This window comes from Phascolarctos cinereus, unplaced genomic scaffold, assembly GCF_003287225.1.
Source record: "Phascolarctos cinereus isolate Bilbo 61053 unplaced genomic scaffold, phaCin_HiC Scaffold_4;HRSCAF=312, whole genome shotgun sequence".
NCBI classification, from domain to species: domain Eukaryota; kingdom Metazoa; phylum Chordata; class Mammalia; order Diprotodontia; family Phascolarctidae; genus Phascolarctos; species Phascolarctos cinereus.
The window spans coordinates 2,237,841-2,261,087 of record NW_027555847.1 but is presented as its reverse complement, the minus strand read 5'-3'; the positions used below and the strand labels follow the sequence as shown (position 1 = coordinate 2,261,087).

Here is a 23,247-nt window from a genome sequence, read left to right as displayed (position 1 = left end):
AGTCCAATTGATGGAACTGAGGCCCAGGTAGAAGGGACTTGTCCAAAATCACACAAATAGTAAGTTGAGGAGACAAGATTTGAACCCAAATGACTGACTCTTGCTGCTGTTATAGGCCTCCCATGTGTCTGCTATAACATGAGGAGAAGGTCCCCTCCCCTTGACAAAGAGCCCAGCCTTCTTCTGGAGTCCCTCCCTCTCCCCATCATGTCCCAGATAGTCCAGCTTCCCCTACCTGTGGGACAAGATGGGGGGCCATCTGCTGCTGGGGTGGCTGTACCTGCTGTGGAGCCTGGGGGGAAGGCTGCTGCTGGGCCTGGCCCCCCACTGGGCTCCTCACAGGCTGCTGGCTGCTCGGGGGATGGTAGATGGCTGGCGTCCCATCAGGATTCACGAACGGTTGGCCTGAAACAGAAGAGGGGGCCAGTCAGAGGATGGGTGCTTTCCCCCTTTCCCCTCTAGTAGAAGAAATGACTCAAACATTTGAAAAGTAACCCAAAAAGGAGGGCGGGGCAGGCTGCTGGTGAGGCTGGAGCTTCTCTCCTGGTAATTGATCCTTCGCAAATGGAAGCATTTGCTCTCTGTGACCCCACCAGCTCAGCCTCGTTCGGGCTCACTCTTCTTCTGAGCCTGGAAGCAGCTTTTAGTCAATAGCAATTTAAGGGCTAGCAAACAATTTTTCTACCCCCTGGGAGTTTTACCAGAAGCCTAATGCATCTCTGGGCCCCATGCCCTGTAGAGAAGGGCTGCTGGGCTGCAGGCTTCCCAGCACCATGAGCAGTGTCGTCACCTGCCGGGCAGCCGGCTGTCAGCCCAAAAAGGGAATGGCTAATTTCCAGTTAAGCAGCCCTCACTGCCTCCATTGACTCAGTCACCAACAGCTTAGTTCTGTCTTGAGGAGGGCCCAGGAGTTGGAGTCCCTGATCCAGGACCCTTCTCAGTACCACTCACAGTCACTGAGCACCCATGAAACTGAAAGGAGCAGGGAACTCCCAGATCACTCTCTTGCTGTCTCCATGGTGCTGGTGTGAACACCTGCCATTTCTATGGGATTTCAAGGTTCGTAAAGAGCTTTCTGTATATTGTCTAGTGTGTTGTGACCCTCACAACAGTTCTGTGGAGGTAGATGCTATTGTGATGCCCCTTTTACATGTGAAAGAATTGAGGCTCACAGAGGTCAGGTGACTTGGCCAGGTCACCCAGCCAGGAATCATCTGAGGTTTGTCATGAACTCTGGTCTTGCGGGTTCCAAGTTCAGTGCTTGATCTACCAGGCTGCCCTACTCCTTACCAGTAATGGCCGTGAGCACACACAGTTTGGTTTGGGCCATAACTGCTACTATCAGGTGTTGACCAACTGGTATTGATCAGGAAAGTGAGTTAGTCAGTCAGTCACTTAGTCAACAAATATTTTTTAAGTGTTTGCTCTGGTCTAGGCACTGTGCTAAATACGGGGGATACAATAAAAGTCAAAAACATGGGTCTTCATATTCAATGGGGGAGACAACATGCAAAAAATATGCATGGAGGATATATAGAGGGAAGACAGGGACTATGGAAGTCCCTTGGTCAACTTTCTGAGCTTACTGGGTTTTCATGAAAGGCTCTCTTAGGACCTAGGTCTAGAGGAAAAGACAGCTGAGGCTGCCTAGTTCAGTTTTCTTATTTTGTAAATGAGGAAACTGAGACACAGGAAATTTAAGTGACTGGCCCAAGGCCATGTAGGTAGGAAGTGTCAGAGGTAGGATTTGGACTCGTGCCCTTTAACTCCAAACCTGGTGTTACTTCCATGGAACTATACCACAATTGAGGCTATCTCCCTCTGGAGAGTGTAGGCACCTATTTGTTGGCAACCTGGAAGGCTCAGATGGCATCTACTTGGATATGACCAGGAATGTTTCTTCGAAGATAAAGTCATCTCCTTAAGCCTCTTCATTAGAGATGAATCAATTAACTTGGGGTTGATTGTGGGTGACCCAGAAGTGTCACACAGAACTCCTCTTGGCACTAAGCTCATCCAAAAGAATATTAACTGGGTACCCAGGAAATTTTCCCCCTTTCTTGTTGTCCCTTTTCTTTAGTACAGGTCAGGGATCAGAGGCCTGAGCATGTAATTGGGTCTGGGAGGTAGGGTGGGAGAATATACATGGTAGTCAGAAGCTACCAGGGACTGACTTGTCATCCCCATATCAGCCCCAGATGACAGCCTTTTAGCCTACGAGATGGTAGCAGTCATGGCAGTGTGTATGTGGAGTTCAGAGAGCAAGAGCTCCTGGACCCTGTATGTCTATATGCAGTACAGAGGCTGAATGGAAAGAGTGCTAAATTCATACTTAGAGGAGCCAGGCTTGAGTCAAAGCTCTGTTTTTTACCAATGATGAGGAATGTGCATGCCATTTAATCTCTTGGCCTCAGTTTCTTTTTCTGCAACATCAGAAGATTTGATGAGGTGACTCCTAAGGGGTCTCCCAGCTCTAAATAGACAATGCTAGAGTAATCTAAATGCTTCAATTCAATCTGCATTAAGCTTATGCCTACCCTCCTCACCCCCAATCTGTTCATGGGAAAAGTACCAAGTGACTCCATTATACTTAGCTGTGTTTATTATTATTATTATTGCTATTATTATACTTATTATTATACACGTGCTGTGTTTATTCAACTGGACTTTCTCAAAATGAATAAAATCAGAAATTCTTGGTATTTGAAGGGATCCCAGAGGTCTCTTAGACCACCTATTACCCAAACCATGAATTCTTATGCTGAAAACCCCTGCCTCCAGCCTCTGCTTAAAGACCTCCAGTGATGAGGAACTCATGACAAATAGCGTCTAACTCTTCTCCTTCATGACATCTCTTCAAAGATTTGGCAACTGTGAGGGTTATTCTCCCCCTCCCCCGAGTCTTCCTTTTCCAGGCAAGATGTAGCAAAAATCCAAATCAATCTGCTGAAAATAACCTATTATCATGAGTTTGCTTCCAGATTTTGCATATTCATGAGACTAGATAATTTAAATAACCCTCGGGCCCTTAGCTAAACCAAACTCCAAATGCCGGCTCTGTTGGGATTTTTTCCCTCATTTTTTCTCCCCTAAACTCAAAGCTCTTAAGAATCAGAAATTCAGTGGCTGATTAGAATGGCCAGCCTTCAGCCACTTCGAAAGGCCCTACTCTGAAAGAGCTGCCTTGGGATATCTTACTTTCTTATTACTTCCTTGGACCTCCCCATCTCTCTTAAATGAGGATGCATGTGCATCCTATCTCAAATGTAGAAACAGCCTGGCAGAAAAGAGTGAGTCCATATCAGTCTGGGTTTGCCCAACTGAATGAACCTGAAATCCAGTGACTCTGGTGGGCAGGGAGGGAGCCACTGGTCACTGGGGCACATAGCTGATTGTTGCCCACTGATGACGGAGCCCTAGACACCCTAGACACTTCCTCCACTTGCACCCTCCCCATCCTGACCTACTTTTTCTTCCAGGTTCAGAAGCTCTCTTGGGACAAGGGGTGGGTTGGACATCATTCTGAGACTAACAAGTCCACTAACCTGTGTGGGGGTTGAGAAGAATGCTGCCTGGAGGGATGCCTGCAGCTTCAAGTGGGAGCAGGATGTAGCTGGGATTGCCAGGCGCTGCCTGGCTGCTCAGTCCATTCTCAGTGAAGGCCCCACTGCCTGCAGATGGGGCAGGCCCTCCAGGGATGAGAGGGCCGCTTTGGAGAGGCTGATGTGCTCGTGACAGGGATCCAGAGGAGCTAGCACTGCTGGAAGACTCGGAGCCTGAAATGGGCAGACACAGACTTGTGTGAATGTGAGTGAATCAGGTATGTAGCAAGTCTGAGGACAGACATACTGAGGACCTGTAAGGTGAGTGTGGGTATATGCTCCCCAGACACACCCATAAAGAGCCAACACTGTGGGACCTTGACAAGTATCTCATGGTGTGTAGGGGATGACCTAGAGGAAGGAAGAGAAGCCAAGAGCCCAGCCCCATGGGCTCGCCACATAACTATGTACAAAGACCTAGGCTACCTGGAAATGCCGTCTTCTCTGTTGTCCTGGGATGAGAGGGGGCTGGGAATGCACTCAGAGTTGGGCTGCAGTGATTAACCAAATTGGCCCCAAATCATCCTGAGAGTGTTCGGGGTTCTCTGCCCTTGAATGCCTCCATGGAAGTTTCTGTCAAGCAATTCACACTCTGGACTGGAAGAAGTGGATAGAATTGATGCCTGGCTTGGAAGAGCAGGTGGGAAGGTGGGTGGGCTGGGGGAGGGACTCAGAGCTTTTTCCTAAGGAGCCTTGGTGCAATAGTTCTCAGTATTTTCTGTAACCAATCCAGGGGTCTTTAAAACAAACGAGTTGTCTAGCCTTCTAGAGGGCTTCTAAGCAGAAAAGGCAATAGCTGTAGTTGATAAGTAAGGGGCTAAAGTGCCCACCTGGGTTCCAGACCAGTCAACAACCCAAGGCTGCTTGGCGAGAGATCAAGAGTGGATAGGACTCTCCTTCCTGGGAGCAAGGAGTTCAGATCTGGCTTCCGGGAAGTTCAGGGATTAATTTCTCTAAATTACAACATCCTTTCATTTGTGGGCCTGAGTTCTGCGCCCATTTTATTCAAAAAAAATAAAAATATTGAATTGCTATATTTTAATGCATCGGTTTCCTTTGTAATTATGTGCATTTTTATGCATTTGCACACATTGCTCAAAGGGCCCAAGGTACAAAAGAGATCCAGACCCTGGGCTCTCATCTTACTCCCATTCCTCTTCCAGGGTCCACCACAGACCTGAGTATCATTTGCAAGGTGGGTCACATCACTCAATTGATTCTGGCCAAATAAGGAACCTGTTAGGACCACATCAGAGGAGCAGAGGGCCCAGGTCAGAGCCATGGGCCTTCATAGTCTCCTTAGCTTCTTCCACCAGCCAATAGGCTATACTAACTCAGCACCTGTTGACAATTGGGAATGAGCACAAATGAGAAGCAGGAAAGCCAAAGGCTACAGGGGCCACAGATTCCTCATGAGATAGGCTGCACACCGGCAGGAAGGAGGCTCTGGGCAGACCCCAGAGGTGGGGGCTCATGCCAGGAGAAAAGGGGAGAGCTCCCTGGTGGCTGTCTGTGCATCTCTCAGTCACCGCTGCTGTCCCAGCAGGCCTCATGGAGAGCGGGAGCGGGACAGCCTGCCAACGAGTCAGTCCTCCAGATTAAAAATTCAACCTTACGTCTGAGAAAAATTCCAGTATCCAAAGAGTAATTGCAGATGTGGATGACGTCATCAGTTGCAAGATTGCAGCTCCAGAGAATTGTTAAATTATTAACCTTGGACAATTGATTTCTGTCTTTAATAATGCATTCCTTGGTGCCCATTAAAGTTCATAGCATATAGCAACTAATGTTATTTTCAAGATCCAAGGAAGGGCTTGGACATGAAAGAGGAGACTTTGTTTAAATCAGTGACAGGAATACAATATGCTATTAGGGGCTGGGAGGGACAGGACGCATAGTTCTGGGGTGGGGGGGCGGGGTTACTTACACTGACATGTTCTGGGTCTGGCTTGCTTTTCCTTCATCTAAACGTCCCCAATCTCTCTGGTTTGTCAATGACCCTGCAATGATTTCATTAAGTCCCAGTACATTATAGAGTGCTGAACCCAGTTAGGAAGGCCTGAGTTCAAATCTGGCCTCAGACACTCACTAGCTGTGTGACCCTAGGCAAGTCTCTTCACCTCTGTCTGACTCAAGTTTCCTCAACTGTAAAACAGGGAATAATACAGGCATCTATCTACCTTCCTGGGTTGTTGTGAGGGTCAAATGAGATCATACTGTAAAGTGCTTAGCACAGGTCTGAGATATAATAGGTTCTATAGAAATGCTTATTCTCTTCCCTCTCTCCTTCCCTACTGGCTGTGGGAACTTGGGCAAGTCACTTTACTGCTGTCTGCCTCAGTTTCCTCTTCAATAAAATGGATATAATAATAGCCTCCTGTGAGAATCAAATGAGATCAGATTATAAAGCTCTTTGCAAACCTTAAAGCTCCATTCGAATGCTAGCTATCTTCATTGTCATTATTGTTATCAAATTCCAGTCAAGCCCAGACATGCCTTAGCCACTGATATCCTATGGGGTCTTGGGCAAAACAAGGCACCATCTCTCTGGGTCTTAGTGTCCTCTTGGCAAGAGGAGGTGCTTCAAATGAAAAAGTCCCTTTCATCTCTGACAATAACATCAGATCTCTAGTGGTTTGGACCTGAGTGATGTGCCTAAGAATGGAGAAAGGGTAGAAGCATTCCCACCCACCAAGTCATGCTCATGGGAGCTTTGCCTCACCAGGGAGGCCAAGCCATCTTCCGAAGGGGGAATGCATTAGGCCCAAAACCCTGGTTACAGAGAAGTTTGGAAGATGCAATTTCTAAACTATGGTCAGTAATTTTGAAGCCTGTGACTTCACAGATTAGTCCTGAGGACTTTCTAGCAAATGTATAAGTCAGAATTTGAATAAAGTCTTCCTGAAACCAAGCCATCTAGTCATTGTACTGTACCACTATGACTCCCGAATAGGAATAATATCATTCAAAAGGCAGGGAGAGAGTGAGGAAGCATCAATAACCACTGACCTATAGGTCTACTTTCTATCTCTAAAAATAATGGCGAGAATGATCTACACACACTAAGGTGATCTTTGGGGAAAGCATTAAAGAAGAAAAAGTGGGATTTCACAGATGACGCTCTATAGCAGCTATGGATAGAACACTGGGCCTGGAGTCAGAAAGCCTCACCTTCCGGAGTTCAAATCTGGCTTCAGACACTTACTAGCTGTGTGACCCTGAGCATGTCACGTAACCTGTTTGCCTCAGTTCTTCATCTGCAAAATGAGCTGGTGAAGGAAATATGCTGAACCACCCTGGTATCTCTGCCAAGAAGATCCCAAATGAGGTCATGAAGAGTTGGACATGACTGAAAAATAGCTCAACAACAACCTGGCTCACTGCCTTGTCATGGAAGAAGGGCTTGCACAGTTCAATGAGACTATGAGCTAGCTATACCATGCAGGGTTACTGAAAATGGACAGATCATAGTGGAGAGCTCTGCCAGTAGGTGAGCCACTGCAGAAGTAAATGGCAAACCACTCCAGCATTTTTTGCCAAGAAAACCCCAATGGGGTGAGGAAGAGTTGGACATGACTGAAATGACTGAGCAGTGACCACATCAAGCTCTGGAGCCAGTCTTTACAGGCATAGAATTAGCTGAAAAGTATAGATAAAATTGCTTTCTGCTTGGTGAGCATTTAAAGACAAAACAGAGATGGCATGGACGAGTTAGGAGTGGGACTGTTGAAAAGGTATTTGCATCAATGCCATCATAAACCTATTCCTATACTTGTTTGTCCTTTGTTCTTGAAGGGGACTATGACATTATGGAGGTGATGCAATGATGTGCAATCGAATTGGATTTAAGTGAAGAAGGGCTGAGCAGTCACCAGCTTCACTTTCTCCTCCAGAGTCATTTGGGTCCAGTGGCTGGATATCGATCGGGATGACTGGAGATAGCCCAGAAGGCAGTGGTAGACCTTGGCCTCTTTAAGCTAAAGCCTTTAACAGGTCTCAGTTTAAATGAGGCAACACCCATTTAGTGATTAAAAAAATGAGGCAAAGAATGGCCTCTTTAACGTAGTCCAGGAAAAAGAAAATCAAACTGAGATGGGAAGACCCTCAGGGTTTCTGGGAAAGAAAGAGAAAGAAAGAAAAGAAAGAAAGAAAGAAAGAAAGAAAGAAAGAAAGAAAGAAAGAAAGAAAGAAAGAAAGCAAGCTATATGTGATGCCACAGCCAGCTGGATGGAAGGGGGCAAAAGTGTCCTATGAGCTTAGGAATCAATGTATGACTAAACCCACAGTATAGATGGTATATGGTTTAAGGCCACAGACATTTTCAGAGCTGCCTTTTCCTCCTGTCAGCAAAGATCTCTTGGGGTAAAGATGAACTTTTTCAAGACAATGAAAAGTCCTCTATGAACAGAGTTATCACTTTGCCTTGGCACTGGTAAGAAGACAGAAAGGAAGACTTTGGAGAAGGCTTCCTGCACTAAGGTAAGAGAAGCAGGGAAACAAGATGGTGCTACAGACATTGCTCTTTGGAATTTTTCTATTGTTGGAGAAGGACCATATACAACTCAATGTTCTTTAGACCACTGCTCCTTGGAATGATGGGCCCTAATTTAGGAATCATTGGCTGGGGTTGAAGATCATGATCAGAGAATGTCCCTCTAGACTGCTCATATGTGGCCAGAGGGACAAGGAATTGTGGAGAAGTTAGAGACATTGACGATGCTTGTGGGGAAGATATGGTAAACAAAAGACTGGCATTGTCTAGGTTCAAGGAGTGTGGTACCTTAAGAGTGTGACAAAAGTTATGGTGGCCAGGTGGCCTGCAGAATGTCCTGTGAGTTTATGGAAATTGCTTTGGTAAAATAGTGACAGATTGTATAATCATGTAGGTGATACTTTATGGGAAAATGGTGATTACTAAGCTACTTCTATGTGCGATCTGGGAACTGACAGCAATATGGAATGTGGGTAACTGATCGTCAAGGATGGAGTGGTGTGAGCACACACACAAGCACACACAAAAGGGCTGAAAGGAGAAGGAATTAAATCCAACATAGTAACCTGCAGGGTAAGAATAGACATCAGACCATCACCCCATACACATGTGCATAATCACACACAGAAAACAAAAAAATGAACTTAAGTCAGGAAAAATATGGGAGAAAGAGATGAATCTTCCAGCTCCTTTAATGAAGACAGTGATCTAAGGCCGACAAAGAAGAAATGCTGGGCCGGGACCTTAGCAAAGAGGTCTACCATGGAACCAGGGAGGGAGGTGGCCTCAGCCTTATTAGCTCCCATGTAGCTTTAGCTAAACATCAAAGAGGGCTATGGAGCCCAAATAAGGAAGAACATAACTCTTTCAGAGACAAAATCGTGGCTGAAGATGGGGGAGTGGTGTCCTGGGTCAGTGAAGAGCCTGGGCCTCACAGCTCTGGTAACAATGCATTAACTTTCCATTTCTGATTTCCCAGGGCTTCTGCAGCAAGACTTTGCCTCGTGAGCCATTGGAAGAGAGTGAGAATTTGTTTTGACAAACTATCTTGCTCTCTCTTGAAAAAAAAAAAGAAAAATGCTTTTACTGCTTGCACCTTGACAAGCTTTTGAGATGAAACACTTAGATTTAAAAATATCTATCTATCTATCCACCCAAAGCACTTAGGGCTCCTAATGATCTCTGCTAGCACATGCAGCCTCCGCGCATCACGCGTGTCAGAGTGACTTCTGGAGCACTTCACATGTGCCAAGGGGCTCTATCTGGGAAGTGGGGAAGGGAGGGCTGGGGGGGGGAAGGCACATTAATTCACAATTGTGTAGAGCTCTTGGGGTGCGTTGAGTTCTGAAAAGAGCGCCATTTAATGTGCTTCATTTGGGTATTTTAATGAGATTTAAAACTCATTAACCTTTCTGAGAATGACAGCCCCCCATTCCACTTGTCCCCCCATCTGTCATCCTTGGGTGTGCTGTATGCCAGTCTCTGGTTCCATTAGCTTCCATGGGTTCAAGGACACCACAAGGGAATTCCAGGCCTTCAGCTATGGATACCAACATGGCACAAGGCTGGGCTTTCTGGATGAAGAGGACTTCCACAGATGGCCCATGGAGAAGGACCCCAGCTTTATGTCATGGTGATCCACAAAAGAACCAATCGGGTAAAACATGGATTAGTTTGCTAATTAGGAAGATGAAGCAATGTAGAAGGGGGAGAGGTACCTGCCTGTGTACACCCTGCTGGAAGCCCCTGCCCTTAAACAGGCCAGTCAGGAGCAGGGCCGTGCTGCCTGATGTTGGGCCCACCGAGCAGAAGGCTGGTGCCACCTACCTGCTTTGGACAGTTTGCCGATGCTCCTGGCACTCGATGAGCTGTCACCCCTGGTCAGCACCGTGATGCCCCCGAAGCTGGCGGTCTTGGTGATGGCTGGCTTGAGGTTACGGCTAGAGCTGTCTGAATCAGTGCTGCTCCATGGCCTTTGGGAGTCAGGCCACCTCAACTCATTCTCGGTGCTGCTCTGACGACTCCCTGACATCTTTCCTGACCCATCTCGATTCCCCCTGGAGCCCCACCAATGATGGGGATACAAGAAACACAGTGATAACTCCAGGAGGCAGAGTAGGGAGTGACAATTCACCTGTGATCCCCCAGGAAGTCCCAGCCTGAGATACCTCTTTTAGAAAACAGCAGTGTACACACAGGTGAACACACCCACACACGCCCATTCACACGCTTCTCTCTGTGCCACAGAAACCCAAAGTGTGTGAATGGTCACAGGCACAAGACACGTGAAGGACACCTCACAGAACAAAGATAGTCCTCTTCCCCAGAAGGAGAAATGGCTGGAAGCTTAGGACATGTATCAGCTTCCTGCTGGAGTTGGACTGGACGCTCTGCTATCCCTTGGCAGTGATCCATAGACAAGCTGTCAGGTCAGTTCTGGATGGAATGGGGTAGCAGGAGGCCTCACTCTGGGGAGACCTCCAAGGACAGGACTCATCTCAGCCTAAGTGACTGAGGACACTCAGTCTGGAGAGGGTGGGCCTTGGCAGCCCTAGATCTGCTGGGGGCATCCCACTTTCACTCTGTTCTGTCGCGAGAGCACACACAGGGAGGGACCTTTGCCTCCCACCCTGACTTGGCTATTGATGAGGGGAGGGGCTTTAGCTCATGGGTTTGAGCTCCTGGAGCTGAAGAAAGCACTGTCCCACCATCTGCATGTGGAAAAGCCTTTGGTTTCAAAAGCAACATCATCAACAGTGGCAATGACAATAGAAACATCCTGAAGGTATGACAATTTTCAAGGAAATTAAGAGGAAAAATCACTTCTGTGGGTAAAATAATGAACCCCAAATTGAGACAGACACCTGGGGGAAGGTCACTGGTACTCCCCCAAGCCCCAGCAGCCAGAACCCCTTGCTCTCCATTGGGGTCTGCTCAAGGAGTGGCGGGGAGTCTGGGCAGGCCGAACCCTGGGCAGGCTGGACTCTGGTCCTTGGGGCTGCAGTGGCAGGTTTGCATTTTGACTGTCTTTTGCAGACTCTACTTGGGAAAGGTTTGCAGCTGGGTAAGAAGAAGAAGGCTGTGGCTGGGGGTGGAGCCATGTTGGTCTCTTTTCCTGGAGCTGAAATATTTCTGCTTTGGGGTTTAAGGTAAAGGGAGAGTCAGAAATAAGAGAAAGTCAGACCATCAGGGCACAGCCTGGCCTCAGAACCACTCCTAGTTCGACCTGCCCTTGAGTCTTGCTCTCTGCTCTACAGATGTGACTGTGGACTCTGGAGTGTGGTGGGGTCACAGCTGCTGCTTTCTATGGACAACTGCAGTAGTAGTAGTAATAACAATAATCGGCACCAATTAGAACCAAAATAGGACCCAGAAAGCAAGGGATAGTGTGCATTTGGCCCTTTGAAAAATGCTCTTCCATCTGCAAATGAACTCGTGCCCATGAAGGCCTGAGCTGCCTCACGACGGCACCAGTCATCGAGCACCATCAGAGTACCCGATGCTCTTGTCCAGAGCTTTTGTGCAGCAGCCTCCCTCCCTGTCAGTGGGAGGCTCCAGCCTTGCTCTTGGTCCTCTGCCCTATGCTGCCCCAATGGGAGAAAGATGTGGCCAGCATCTTCCCCAGTGTTTCTAGGAGCATCTCAGCTGTTGTCTACATCCTGAGTCCCAGAAATCTACAAGGCACAGATCCCTGAAAACTCTCTTCACTCCCCTACTTCTGATCTAGCCTACAATCTTTCCCTCACCTGCCCTTGCTCACTGAGGAAATGAACCTCTCTTGGGGCCCCCAGGCAGAGGAATAAGAAGGTACCCAAAGCCCTTCCCCACTGGGCCCCATGGCCAGGCCCTTGGAAAGGCCAGCGAGCTCCAGGGAGCTTCCCCCAGGTTTCTGTCTCCATGAGGCGGCATGGAAGGACTTGAGCCATGTGCAGAAAAGGGTGGGAGCTGGAGAGGCAGAGACGGCCAAGGGCAAGGTCACTTCCTCCTAGTCATCTCAGGAGTAAGCGAAAGCAATGGGAGTTTTCCTTTGGCCTGCTCACCCTGGAGCCAATGGCCCCTCTCCTGTGCCCCCACCTCCTCCAAAGTCTCCTGCAGGCAGGCTTCTGAAGAGCAGATGAGCAACAGGTCCCCAGGACCACAGAGAGTATCTGCTCTTGGCCCAGGCCTGGGGGAGGCAGGGGAGGGAGCTAGAGGCCCTCTTCCTCAGGTCCCCGCATTGTTCTTCCCAGTCTTTCTAGTTCTCCAGATTCTTCCCCACACCATTCCCAGATGAAGACCAGAATCCTCCCTGTCTTGACTCCAGACCAGTGCTAGCTCTCTGGGTTTTACCTGCCCCTCTGAGAGTTCGGCTACAGAGTGCCACGTCCACGCCATCTACCATTGGCCCTTGTGCCTTCACTGGCACAAACCCTAGGCGGCCCCTGAAGAAACTGCTATGTCCACTGTGCTCTGCACTGGTGCAGGCTATGCCAGGCTGGAGTAGAGGACATATTTGGCCCCATCCATTTCATGAAGCTGATATTTGTGTTCATGGGACAGAGCAGGGAGCCAAGCATGGGGCAGGTGTGGACACTGTAGCTACAGGGGAGCTGGCCTCTGGACCTAAGGGAAGAGGCAGCTTGAGCACAGAGGAGACGCCTCCTCCAGGTAGTCCTTGGGACTCCAGATGAGGGTCAGGAAGAGGCCTCTCCTGGGCTGGTCTAGCAAACCATGAAGGCAGGTCCTGCTTTGACATCCATTGTCTCCTGGACCAGCCTCAAAAACAGAAAAGCCAGGCATCCCTGAGGCCTTGCAGCTGCTTGGGAATCAACCCCAGGGGCTGGGTGGGCTATCAGATTCCCAGGTCTGCTGGGGAGATGTCCCTTTGTTTGCGCTGTATTTTTAGCAAGGGCAGCTGCAGGTGTCCAGTTTCTGCAACAGCTGCCATTTGGACTGAGGACATGTGTTCTGAAGGTCTCTGAGAATTTGAACAATCCTTTCCAATTCCCCAGCCTCCCCTGGGTGGGCCCAGCTGTGCCGGGGGCATGAGACAAAGGCCTGTTAGGACATGGGAAGGGGGAGGTGTGGAATTCAGGCTCCCCCTCAAGCATGTCCCACACCCACCCTCATGAAGGCCAGTCCCCTCTAGACTCCTAGGCATGAGACAGACATGCTTATTCCCTAAAATAGCCAGAAAGTGCTCAGCAGGTGGCCCGCTGTTCCAGCCAAGGGCAGACACAATGATTAAGCTGAGGCTTTCCCAAAGCTTGTGGGGAGGTTGGAGCCTCCTGTAAATCAGAATCTTTGAGGTCTCTGCCAATAGGCAGAGGCTGGTGCAGGTGTCCACTGAAAGGCAGTGCCTGATCACGTTCAACCGTGGGCGTCTCCTCGGCTCCCAGCATGGATGGCTGTGCCAAGGATGACTTTACCGGCGTGGAGGGACATGAGCTATAGTTCAGGGGGCCTATGTGACCCAGGCCTTCGGGCCCTCTGAGTGGCCAGTAAGGCAGTCTGGAGTGTCTGACTCTGGCCCTCACTGCCTTACAGAAAGCTTGCAGGGTAACAGTGTCCATGACGGCTAGACTTGGAGACGGCCAAGCTCTGACGCCATTGCACTAATTGCCTACTTGGGGAGAAAGTGCTATGGCCAAGACCACTGTGTAAAGTGGTTTGGGAGAAGAAGAAAAGAGAATGATCACACTTTCCTATTTTCCTGTACCAGAAAATGTGAGGTCACCAGTAGGGCTCAACAAAGATCTGCCTTCCCACTGTGCACCAGGAGGTCCCAAAGCTGACTAAAGGTTTGTTTCCTGAAGGCAGACAATCAGAGCAGATGTCCTTAAAATGAAACTAGTTTGCTTTGCAGGCTCACTTTACCTTGCTGTTAAAACCCAGACACCCAGAGCACACAGTCAGCTCTAAAAGAGCCCTGAGCCCTCCTCCCCCATTCTCCTTCCCACTGTACTTGTATTTGAGCCCAGGGATGCAGGGACACAGGATTTGAAAGCAAATTGTAAAAGGAAACCATACCAACCTAAACTGCTGCCTTTTCTTATGGATTTCCTTGTGTAGGCTACAGTCCTCCAAGAGCCTACTGGAAGAGAAGAGTGATTTGGGTGGAACAAAGCCTGAGCATTCTCAAGGTTCTAGGTATCAGGTGTGGCCAGGTTCTCCCCTCTGGCCGCTCTCGGCCTGCTCCCTGCAGAGCAGGCTCTCTCCGTTGCCGATATTTGCTCTGGTGACTGTTGGGAGACAGTCCTCCTTCTTTCTAGGGAGGAGGGCCTGGCAGCACCAAGGAGGGAAGGGGGAAGGGCAGGAGACTTTACACACATACACACATGCATGTATCAATGTAGGCAATGTGTATATAGAAATATACACACGTGTACATCCTTGTCAAGCACACTGGAGTCTTGGTTCAGGTTGGGTGGGGGTCAGGTGGCCTCTGAGGCGCTTTCCAAAACAGACATGCTGAAGCACTTAGCTACATCAGCATTGGTATCAGTATATGTGTGGATGCATGGATGCATGGATGTGTGTATGGATACGTTGTGTGTGTGGCTGCATGCATGTATGCGCAGGTGCATATAGGTGTGGATGCATGCATGTTTGCATGTACTTTGTGCATCTGGATGCCTAGGAATCCAAGAACCTTTCTCTCATCACAATAGAATATGCCCCCGCCCCAAGCCACACAGAGGTTCTCCTCCCTCCTGGTCACATCCAGGCCCTCTTGCATTAGGTGTTATCATGAGAGGACCCAGGCCCAGTACAGGCTCCTCTTAACCCTCGGCCCTTCAAAGGAGCCATGTGTCTGTGTGTGAGTGAGGGCATAGGAAGAAGCCTGGGAAGGGAGACGAGTTAATGCCCCTCAGGTGCTTCCTAGTTAGTAATCCCAGCAAAGTCAGTTAATTGCTTTGAGCCACTGGAAAATGAGAGTAACAGCCATCCCTGTCCCTCAGGGTTGCTGTGAGGACCTAATGCCATAATATTTAGAAAGCACTTTGCAAATCCTGGAGCTTTATATCAGTGCCAACTTTTTCTATCATTGCTCCAAAGTGTAGACAATGGAATGTACATACACACATGTATGTCTAGATACATGGGAGCAGACATACTGCCCACTATCCTCTTGGTGATGGGCACTGATTCACCCACTGAATGTCTTACAGATCAGACAGGTTTGCTTTTCTAGTAGGGGATATTCTTCTTGGCTCATTGGAAATTGACTTGCCTTGGCTAGGCAGAAGCCTTGTGATGTGGGACAGGTATCTGAAGGACAGTCTTCACGGCAGGGGAGGGGGAAAGCTGGCATCTGTCTGTGAGCAATGCCTGGCACGTACACCACACAGCACGGATCACTGAGAGGTGGCCATGCAGCTAAGCTCCCCCTGGGTGAAAGGAGGGCACAGAGCCTCTTCTTTTGGGGAGTGCCCCGTAGGAAGGGCAAGAACACCTCACTAACCAGAATGCTTAGGGAGGTGGGGGCTCTGAGTAACTGAATCAACAGCCCCTTGTCAGATACCTGTCTGAGATGCCTCAGGATATACTGCCAAGGATGAGAAGAAGAGCATAATAAAAACAGGATACAGCCTGCAGAGCCAGAAGGGACTTTGAGGACATCTAGTCCAACCTTGCACATTTTACAGATGAGGAAAGTTGACTTTCTTTGGGAATCCTCAGGGCCAGCATTGCAAACATCAATCCTCATTGCATAAGAGAAAAGATGACAGAAAGTCAGAACCAGAAGGTACCTCAGAGGCCAGCTGGCCCAGTCCCCTCCTTCCACAGGTGAGGACAGTGAACCCCAGGACAGTGGGGTGACTTGTTTGAGGTCATCCCCAAGATTACAAATGTCAGAGCTGCAAAGAACCTCAGAGCCCACCTGATCCTCCCGCCCTTGTACAGAGGGGAGGACTGAGGCCAGGACCTGTCTCTAGTCCCAAGGCTGGGTAGTGGCAGAGCCAGGGCTAAATGCCTCCAGAGTCACATCCATCTCTAGGGAGATAGAAGGTGGAGACAGTGAACCTGAATTGGGAGGGACTCCAGACTGCTCCCTGGACACTTGCTTAGAGAGAGAATCCCTGATGTGAGCTGGGTCACTGGGACTTGCCCCCTCCCAAAAGCAAAGTGTTTCAGTTAATTGATGTCCAGGCATTTCAGGGGCTTTCCTTGAATCCAAAACTTCTCTTCTCTTTCCTTACCCTTGCCACTCTGCCTAAGCCTTTTCTCCTTCCACCTCCCAATCAGTGGCCCACCTGAGTTGTTTGCGGGTTAGGACAGAGGTCTCCCAGTATGGGGCCATTCCTTCTCTCCTGCTGATAGCAGCACTAGCTTCAAACCTTGTAGCTGTCTGTACACAGTCATGAGAATCCAGGATCACAGCAATAATGGGTCTGGGGAAGGCCATATAGGTGCTTACTTTGAGGGACACTTGGCCAAATCAATGGGATTGCCAGATTCTTGAGTCTTATCACTAAGCCTCAATCTCAAAGACAGCAGAGTGTTTGATCCCCTAGGAAGGGGAGACAATGAGATTTGGGTCACTTGGAAGTGGCTAGGAGAGCTTTTCCTTAGAAATCAGCCATTTATTGACATAGTCAATGGGAAAATCCAGAGAGCTACACACACACCCACCCCCCCCACATGTATGTGTTTACATACATATATGGGTCTTCATGCATGTATCCAAGCACATACATGTATACACATGACACACGGGATGGCACTTTTCTTTAAGACACAGAAAAGGAAATTCTATTTTACCTGGTTTCCACAAAAAGGCTTTCCTGGGAGCAAACTGACTGAAAGATAAAAAGGCAGGGCATCAGACATTCTGGAGGGCCTGAATGGTCACAGTTTCTTGCCTGATTTTAATACTGTCTTTCCCCCATTGTGTTGAGAAGATTTAGAAAAACATGAGCTACTTTTAATGACAGAAAGTGAAAAAACCCGTCTGACTAGGGTTAGAACAAGGGTATATTCTCAGGCTTCTTCTGGGGACAGACTGGAAATAGGTTGAACCTGGTCAGTCTTGTAGTCAGTCATGGCCCAGGGAGGAGGGATGGGCTGAAGGACTCTGCTGGAGAAAGCGTGACTGTTGGAGCCCCCTCACAGACTCCTGCCGATGCAGTTAAGGGCACCCTGGTACCAGGCACCATTGGGGCAGAGCATGCCAGCCTGGTCCAGCCAAAGGCACAAACACCATGCAGCCACAAGCCTGGGAATCAAGTCCAGCACTTCTGGAGCCTATCAATACCAATGAAAGGCAACCAGTGGGCACCTGGAGCCATTTTCTCAAGAAGCCAAGACTCTGTTCTGAGTAGCTGTGTCTTTCTGATGGCAAGGTAATGGGTGAAGGAAGTTAAGGAGTCTGGGAGAGAAGGCCAGCCTCCATCTCTGTGCTGTGCCCTCCCTCCACTCCCTCTCCCCCACATCTGAATGGAGAGGCACTGGGCTTAGCCTCTCCTTTCTTCATGGTGCATTCTCCCTGCCCATGCCTCCTCTTTGGGACTGGGATGGCCCACAGGGGCAGTTTGGCCAACACTAAAGAGGGCCAAAGGGAAAGGCTTGTGGGATGTTGAGGGGAAAGGAAGTGAGGAGGGGAGAGCAGTGAGCAGACAGGGCCCAGCACACCTGTCCCCCAGAGACCTTGATCAGGGAAAGACCCAAAACATCATCAGGCATGACCAGGACATGGGGGAGTCATGTTTGGAAGCTCCAGATGGAACAACCCAAACCTTCCTCTCGGCTCCCTCTGATGACTGGGGAGGACGAGCTCAGGGCATGGCCGTCTGCCTAGGAAGCCTTCCTAGTGTCACCCCTGGCACCAGATGCCCAGCCATGTTTCTCTTTTAGTTTTGCCCAAGCTGTCCAGACCACAGGGATGATGCCAGCTGCTCTGGGTCACAGTACATCGGGCATCCTTTGGGGTCCTTTCTCTTACTTCAGAACAATACACAGATGAATTGAGAAATGCCTTTGAATTTGCCAAAACATTTTTTTAGCAAATGATGTTTTTGTATCAGCTTTATGGGTTCTACTTGACTAGAAGAGAAACAGACCATGTGGTCTATTGCTGGCTTTCCTCCCTTTGAGACCGTGTTCAGGCCAACACCTCACAACAGAAACAAAAGCTCCGCCTGTTCCCCCTCGAATCTCATGAGTCGACGCCATGACAAGTGGGAAGGGTCTAGATGGGGTTTTGTTCAGGAAAATCTGTGGCCAAAATGTGGCAACTCACTGCTCCCCACTCCCTTGTCCACCAAGCCAAGCCTTTCTCATTCCTCCTATAACTCCTCACTGCTGGCCACCTTCAAATGATCCTGTCTGTGTGGTGAATGTACCTAGTCATTTTTGTGCCATGTAGACTGTGCCATTAGACTGTGAGCTGCCTCAAGGCAGGCAGGGGCCACTGTTTTGCCTTTCTGTGTATATCCAGGGTTCAGCACTATGTCTCACACACGGTAAGAACTTCATAGATGCTTGTTGACTGATGTAAATTGCCCAGGCCACCTCCAGCACCCTGACAGGAGCCAGAGGGAGAGCAGTGACAGTTTTTGAACGGTTAGCATCCCCTGGGAGATGAGTCCTCAGTGCCCAAGTGAAAACAGTAATGGGACCCTAACACCCCCCCCCAACAAGAGAATCAGGGCCTCTCCACCCCCCTGGAGAAGAGAAAGAAGAAAGAGGAGGAGGGGCAAGCAGGGGGGACCTTTGTTCCTCCAATCTTGCCAAAGCAGAGGGGGAGTCTGGGAGCTTCTGGACTGGACTGCCCATCCTCCCTTGCAGTTTGAATGACTCACAGACCTCAACAGCAGAAGCAAAGATAGCATTCTCTACTTAATCTCCACCTTCTGCCCTCCCCAGATGTGAAGCCCCTGCCAAATTGGTTCTAGTCTTGGCCCCTGATCCACCCCTCCCATCTCTAGTAGTCATACCATCACCTCCATGAATGCTCTTTTAAAGGAGCTGCCCTCTCCCTACACCCTGCATCACTCAGCTAGTAAGTGTCTGAGGCTGGATTCGAACTCTGGTCTTCCTGACTCCAGGCCCAGAGCCCTGGGCACCATGGCACCCCTAGCTGCCTCCATATAGCTTGTATCTTATGCACAGTCTCAGCCTTTCTGAATTCTGAAAAGTAAGACAATGCCCTGTCCCATCTTTCTTTTATTTTCCAGCTGTTCTTTCTGTGTAGGAATGCTCCAATCACACATCATTGCTATGGTCAGTCCAGAGAAGGGCAGGAGAGCACCAGGACATGTTGGGCATTGTGACCAAAGAGGATCTTAGAAGAGGAGGAGATGGCTCTCCTGCTGAGAGGGCCACAGTGGTGGGAAGAAACAAGGAGAGACCAGAGAGGGGGCTCAGCATCACAGCGCCTGAGGCCAACTTTTTACTGCAGGAGTTGCCAGGGTGGCCTTGGGCAAGCCATGGAACCATTCATGGAATAGAAGCTCGATCAGAGTGGCACAGATCATGTGGCCAGAGGTAGAAGAAAGTCAATAAATCATTGGGTTTGACTCTTCCACTTGGCAGATGAAGAAACTGAGGCCTTAAGGGGTCACAAAGGTAGTGCAGTAAATGACTGAGGCAGGATTGGAATCCATGTCCTCCAATTCCAGAGCCAATGTTCTTTTCACTGGAACAGCTGCCTTGCTGGGCCTCAGTTTCTCCATGTGTCAAATGAAGGGGTTGAGCTGTCTGACTTCCTAGCTTCCTTCCTACCTCCAACTCTCTGAGTCTAGGGGGCTGTCACCCCCGACAAGAGGCACTGATGACTTGTGCTGCTTTCTCTTTCCTGCTCCTAAATGTCATGTACTCTGAAGGAAGGCAAAGAAATGAAAAGTCATGCTATTAATATCTCATCATCTGCATAATGAGCTTTGCTTCTTGAAAGTGGAAGACTGTGATGGGCTACTTGCCCTTCATGAGGCCCTCTGGGTGGGGGAGAGGCAAAGAAAAGGATGCCTGCCCTCCCAGAAGCCTTGCCTGGAGTTTACTTTGAGGGCTTGGTCTCTGCCTTCTCGAGTGGTTGGGCAGGACACACTTGGGCTCCCACGCCAGTTCAGATGTCAGGCTAGTGATGGACCATCTCCCTTCCCTATGGCTTGGTGTGGTCCTGCAGGAGAATGCTGCCTTCACTGGTGGGATCCCATGCTGCTGACACTCTGTCTATTTAGTCTGAGGACAATCTCTAGCCTCAGTCTCTTGCTTCCTTTCTGAGGCAGCTGAGCTCCCTTTCAAACCTTGTGCCCACAGGGATCACAGGTAAGTCCTGCAGAAGACTCACCATTCCCCCTTTGAAATAAAAATGGTTTCCACGAAGTTGGGAAGGGCTGACCTAGGCAAAGGACGGTTTGGGACAACCGAGGAGGTGAGGCTGCCTTTCCAGGGAGCTCTGGCAAAGCCCCTTCTCCAGCCTGGCATGATGGAAAGGCCCCCAAGCTAGAGGAGGGAAGTGGTCCTAGACTGATAGGACCTCAGGCCCCAGGCCTTTCTCAAACTCCCTTGGGGGGCAATGGCCAAGGCCCAGCACCAGACAACCTCCTTTGAATCAATGCTTTCCAAAGGGAGAGACAAGGCCCCAGTGCTGAGAACACCCTCAGATGCTGCTACAGAGGCAACGGAGTCCTTGGTTCTCTCTGAATGTCTGGGACAGAGCACACAGGCTCCAGCACTGAGTAGGGAGGAAGGAAAGTGCAGGGGGCTCCAGGAACTCCTGGGATGGGCCAGTCTGAGTGCACATGGGCACGTATCTCCACCATCAGATGCAGCTTGTCAGTGGCTCTTCACCTCCTAGAGAGGTTGCCCGACACCTTGCTTTTCCTGTGATTAGAGCCGGTCAAGATCAGATTTTCAAAGAGTACTGGAAAATTTGTTAACACCATGGCCATGATTCAAAGCATCGGGAAGGGCAACTGACAGCCACCTGTAAGTCTGCAGCCTTGGCCTCAGTTTCCTAATTTGTAAAATGGAGGGGTTGTCCTAGATCCCTTCTAAGACCTCTCCCAGTCACAAATCCTAGGATCCCTCACTCTGTAAGAAGTGGGAGAGGGGGATGTGTGGTGGGGGAGTATCATAGGCAAGGGTTATCACTGCTGACAGTTTTTGTCAGATGTCTGAGCTTCAAGAAATCAAAACAAAATGGAAAAACATGCTTTCTCTCTCTCTCATACACACATACACACCCCACAAAATATCAGAGGCCTTTCCCCCCAAAATAATTTCTGATCTGCTAACCCTTCTTTTAGTTCTGGGTGCTATCTCTGTCTCTGTCTTCTCTCTCTCTCTCTCTCTCTCTCTCTCTCTCTCTCTCTCTCTCTCTCTCTCTGTCTCTGTCTCTGTGTCTCTCTCTGTCTCTGTCTCTTCCCACTCCACCCATGGCTTCATGGACATCCCTGAAGTTATACCCAGAGGGACGTTCAGCATGATCCCCTCGCTTCTCTCTCCTTTCCCTAAAGCCCAGCTCAGCCCTTGCAGCTCCACCTGACACCCCTGGATCCACTCCCATTCCTTCCTTCCTTCCTTCCTTCCTTCCTTCCTTCCTTCCTTCCTTCCTTCCTTCCTTCCTTCCTTCCTTCCTTCCTTCCCTGGCATGGCAGCCGGGCCGTCCAGCCCCTCGGCGCCAGGGCCGGGCTCCGGGCGCCATCTCAGGGAGGGACGCTGTCGCTGTCCGAGGCTGAGAACAAGAGAGCGCTGAAGAGGCAATTAAAACAACTACTCACATCTTGTGCAAATATTCTCTCCCTCACTCTCTGATACTCCTCTTCTCTCTCTTCAATTGATTTACTTCGTCTGTCATCTCTAAATGGATGAATTCTGTTTTGCTAAACAGAAAGAAAAACCAGGAGGATTATACACAAGCAGAGCCGAAAACGGCAGCCGCGAAGTCACTGTCAGTGGAGAATTAGAAATGGTGATGAGCTTGGCGGGCCACAAGGAGAGAAAAGTCAGGCCCTTGCCTCTATCCTCTATCTGCCTAAAGGCGGAGGCCTAGGGCAGGTACTTGGGCATGGGTTGGTGTGTGTGTGTGTGTGGCGCGCGCAGGTGTGAGCTGTGTGTGTTTGTGTGTGAGCTGCATGTGTATGTGTATGTGTGTGTGTGCATGTGTGCGTGGTGGTGGTGGTGGGGTCCAGCCCAGTGACAGCCCAGGTGGTCTCAGGCGGGGGCGGGGCAGGTTCTTGCCCAAGGGAGCTGAACAGGGTCTCACTAGGACAGCACTGCCCTGGAAGGGCTCACAGCAGCCTCGGTACCCATTTGAAGACCCAGGTCTCAGAGGGGGCGGATTTTTTGCCATCTAATCCGCTGCTAAGGAAAGAAGGGAACACCCTTGGGAGCGAGACAACTTAGGGCTTGCTGAAATGGGGTGAGGAAATGAGGACCCTGAGGAGTAGAGATGACTCTGAATCTACCGCTCGGTAACCTTACTTCATATGCTCACAGCTAAATCCGTATCTTAATCGGCTTTTAGCCAGTGGGACTCAGATCTGCTCTAGTGAGACCGGGGGAGGAAGAGCTGCTGCCTTCTTTGCCTTAACCGGGTCCCCCGAGCTCTTCTCTAGTCTTGACTCCTACGACTAGGTAACACCCCAGGTTTTCATTTCATCCATCCATCCATCCATCCATTCACTCACTCATTCGGTTTGTCCATTCAGCAGACGCAGACAGAGCGCCTGCTTTGTGTGTGTGTGGGGGGGGGGCTAGCTTCATAGCCAACATGAACTGAGCCATGATATGGCTGGGGTGGGGGAAGATAAAGAAATAGGGGGAAAAACAGGAAAAATCAGTTCTTATTAAAATTCTGAGTCAGAAGTTCACTGAGCAATTTGGGGTGACTCCCTGAAACCTCTCAGTGGGAGGACAAGTTGAGATATCTAGAGGAGGTGGGCACTGTATTCCTTTCTGAAATTCGAAAGCCGAAATCAACTTCAAAACCCCATTTGAGTGGCTTGAGAGGTAAGGAGTCCTCTCCCCTGGAACTTAAATGTCTTCTCCTACAGAGACTTGTTCTTATACTTATTCTCCCTTGCCCCCATCCCTGCTTCACAGCACCCCCCCCCCACTCTCCATAGTCTCCAGGACATGCTGGGCAGAAGCCCCCTGACTCCCTGGCCTGGCCTGGCCCGGCTGCCTAGGTCCCGACGCTCTGCCTCCTGCCGCGAGCATTCTGCT

General features: G+C 49.6%; 1 protein-coding gene across 6 annotated transcripts in view; it reads right to left on the bottom strand.

Annotated features, from left to right (window-relative positions):
• ARPP21 (cAMP regulated phosphoprotein 21) overlaps positions 1-23,247 on the bottom strand; it is a 168,550-nt gene that overhangs the window by 51,555 nt on the left and 93,748 nt on the right. For 3 of the 6 annotated variants that reach the window (XM_078152002.1, XM_078152003.1, XM_078152004.1), the window contains 5 exons: positions 21,801-21,902; positions 16,840-16,877; positions 9,922-10,151; positions 3,546-3,776; positions 236-405 (listed from right to left, as the gene is read on the bottom strand). In XM_078152002.1, coding sequence (XP_078008128.1) covers positions 236-405; positions 3,546-3,776; positions 9,922-10,151; positions 16,840-16,877; positions 21,801-21,902 — 771 coding nt within the window. The remainder of the gene's footprint in view (positions 1-235; positions 406-3,545; positions 3,777-9,921; positions 10,152-16,839; positions 16,878-21,800; positions 21,903-23,247) is intronic. The other 3 variants (XM_020979665.2, XM_078152006.1, XM_078152005.1) reach the window with 2 other exon arrangements.